This window comes from Coffea arabica, chromosome 7c (genome assembly GCF_036785885.1).
Source record: "Coffea arabica cultivar ET-39 chromosome 7c, Coffea Arabica ET-39 HiFi, whole genome shotgun sequence".
In the NCBI taxonomy this organism is placed as follows: domain Eukaryota; kingdom Viridiplantae; phylum Streptophyta; class Magnoliopsida; order Gentianales; family Rubiaceae; genus Coffea; species Coffea arabica.
The window spans coordinates 34,531,222-34,533,502 of NC_092322.1; the positions used below are offsets into that span (position 1 = coordinate 34,531,222).

The window sequence follows — 2,281 nt, forward strand, 5'->3', positions numbered from 1 at the left end:
GCCACCATCCGATCAACCTCTTCTTCAAGAAAAGTGTAAACATGAGCATTTGGGCTTCTCGTTTGACGAAGCGAGCACTTCAACCTGGCCCTGCAAACAATATCAAATTCCCATAATTTCTCATATTTAACCAATAAACCAGTTAGTATCCATTTTCTTTGATAAATCATAGGGATTGCCTTTTGATAGAATAAAAGAGACAAATGTGATCATGAAACATGTAAAAAATATTCTAATTGCACATAATGAAAAATCTTAACAATCTAAACACAACCCTCTACTTTTATTGCATAAAAAATCATTTCAAATAAATAAGCTTGTATACTCAAATTTCGTGTTTAATAAATCAAACACTTTGGTTTTCGAGCAAAATGCTACGCTTGACCCTTTGGATATCATCTCTTCGGAGTTCAAATGCTTGACAACAGAATCACAATATGAGGAGAATTTCCAATGAACTAAGTCACCAGCACTTTAGATCCAAACTCATTTTTCCTTGTAAAACCCTACCTCAGCGCCCTTTCGGGTTTTCACTAAGATTACCCCCGCCCATTTTGTTTTCCTTTTCACTTTTTTCCTCTTTTTCCTTTTTCTTCTTCTTTTTCCTTTTTCTTTCTTCTTTTTCTTTTTTCCTTTCTTCTTTTTTTTCTTTTTTTTCTAAGGTGCCCTTGCAGGTTTTCACCTAACAAACAAATCTTGTCTATCGCCCATATTAATCCAAAAATGTGTTTTAAGAAATAATGGCATCAGTATAACAATTCTTTCCTTGCAAAATAGGTGAAGATGTTTTTGACATCATGTGCCACTTGATTAGAAATTGTCCTAAAAAAGCAATATAAAGAACAGAAGTCAGGACTTTTAGGTTTTTGCAATGGGGTCTGGTGGGGTGCTTAGAAAGGCTTGAGGCTTGAAAGCAGACTTATGAATGTTTAGATTTCCTGAGATCGCATCTTTAAATTAACCCTACTAATAATTGCCCCAGTTTATTTTCAATTGAGATCCTTCTCTTTTCATTTTTCTCTTCATTTTGTTCCTCTATCGCTTTTACCTTTTGAACCCTCTCTTTTCTTTTCTTTTCTTTTTTCCTTCTTTTTCTTCCTAGCTTTTTCAACTCAAAACTTGTCCCAGTGTGGGGTTTGCGATTCTCAGGGGATGCCAAACGAACTAATTTGCTCTGAAGGCTCAAAAGGGATAACTAGGAATAGAATGTTTGATTGGAAAGAAAGAAGGCCTGACTTTTCATTCCATTCTTTACATTAACCCTAAAAGGAAAATTTCATTTATCATATGAAAAATTTCTTACACATATCATAATTGATTGGTTGAGTGAACACTTGCCCATCCATTTCTGCAAGAATGAGCGCTCCCCCGGACAAAATTTTCTGGACAATAAAAGGGCCTTGCCAATTTGGCGCAAATTTCCCCTTAGCTTCCTCTTGTACTGGCAAAATGTGTTTCAACACTTTATCTCCTTCTGTGAATATTCGTGGTCTGACCTTCTTATTGTAAGCACGGGCTACCCTCTTTTGATAACATTGACCATGACAAATGGCATTTAACCTTTTCTCATCAATTAAAGACAACTGCTCATGACGTTGTTGAATCCACTCAGCCTCCTCCAGTTTGGCCTCCATTAAAATGCACAAAGAAGGGATTTTGACTTCGGCTGGCAAAACTGCTTCCATTCCATACGTGAGATTATAGGGAGTTGCCCCAGTAGAAGTCCGAATAGCAGTTCTATATGCCATTAATGCATAAGGGACCTTCTCGTGCCAATCACGGTGTCTCTCAATCATCTTACGGATTATTTTCTTCAAGTTCTTATTTGCAACCTCTACTGCTCCATTCATCTGTGGCCTATAAATAGAGGAGTTTCGATGTTTTATTTTGAACTATTTGCACAAACCATCCACCATGTCATTGTTGAGATTTTTGGCATTATCAGTGATTAATGTCTCCGGCACTCCAAAACGACAAATGATATGCTTTCTTAGAAAGTCCGTCACCACCTTCTTAGTCACATACTTATAAGACTCAGTTTCAACCCACTTGATGAAGTATTCAATTGCCACCAGAATAAACCGATGCCCATTTGAAGCAGGAGGGTCAATTGCTCCGATTACATCCATACCCCACATCGAACATGGTCAGGGAGCAGTCATACTGTGTAATTCTGTAGGGGGAGTGCGCATAACATCTCCATGCAATTGACACTTTACGCATTTCCTAACAAAAACTACACAATCATGCTCCATAGTAAGCCAAAAATATCCGGTCCTCA

The 2,281-nt window shown here is 37.4% G+C and overlaps 1 protein-coding gene across 1 annotated transcript; it reads right to left on the reverse strand.

The window, feature by feature from the left end:
• Positions 1-746: 746 nt before the first annotated feature.
• LOC113699820 (uncharacterized) lies at positions 747-1,850 on the reverse strand. The gene is made up of 2 exons (XM_027220169.1): positions 1,339-1,850; positions 747-822 (listed from the first exon to the last, which is right to left on the reverse strand). Exons 1-2 carry the CDS (start codon positions 1,848-1,850, stop codon positions 747-749), a joined length of 588 nt encoding a protein of 195 aa, XP_027075970.1.
• Positions 1,851-2,281: the final 431 nt, after the last annotated feature.

Excerpts from the sequence above, each read along its gene's own strand:
- LOC113699820 (XM_027220169.1), bottom strand. The coding sequence starts at position 1,850 with ATGAATGGAGCAGTAGAGGTTGCAAATAAGAACTTGAAGAAAATAATC. Across the intron at positions 823-1,338 it reads ATTCTTGCAGAAATGGATGG|GACAATTTCTAATCAAGTGG; the intron begins GCAAGTGTTCAC and ends TTGCTTTTTTAG.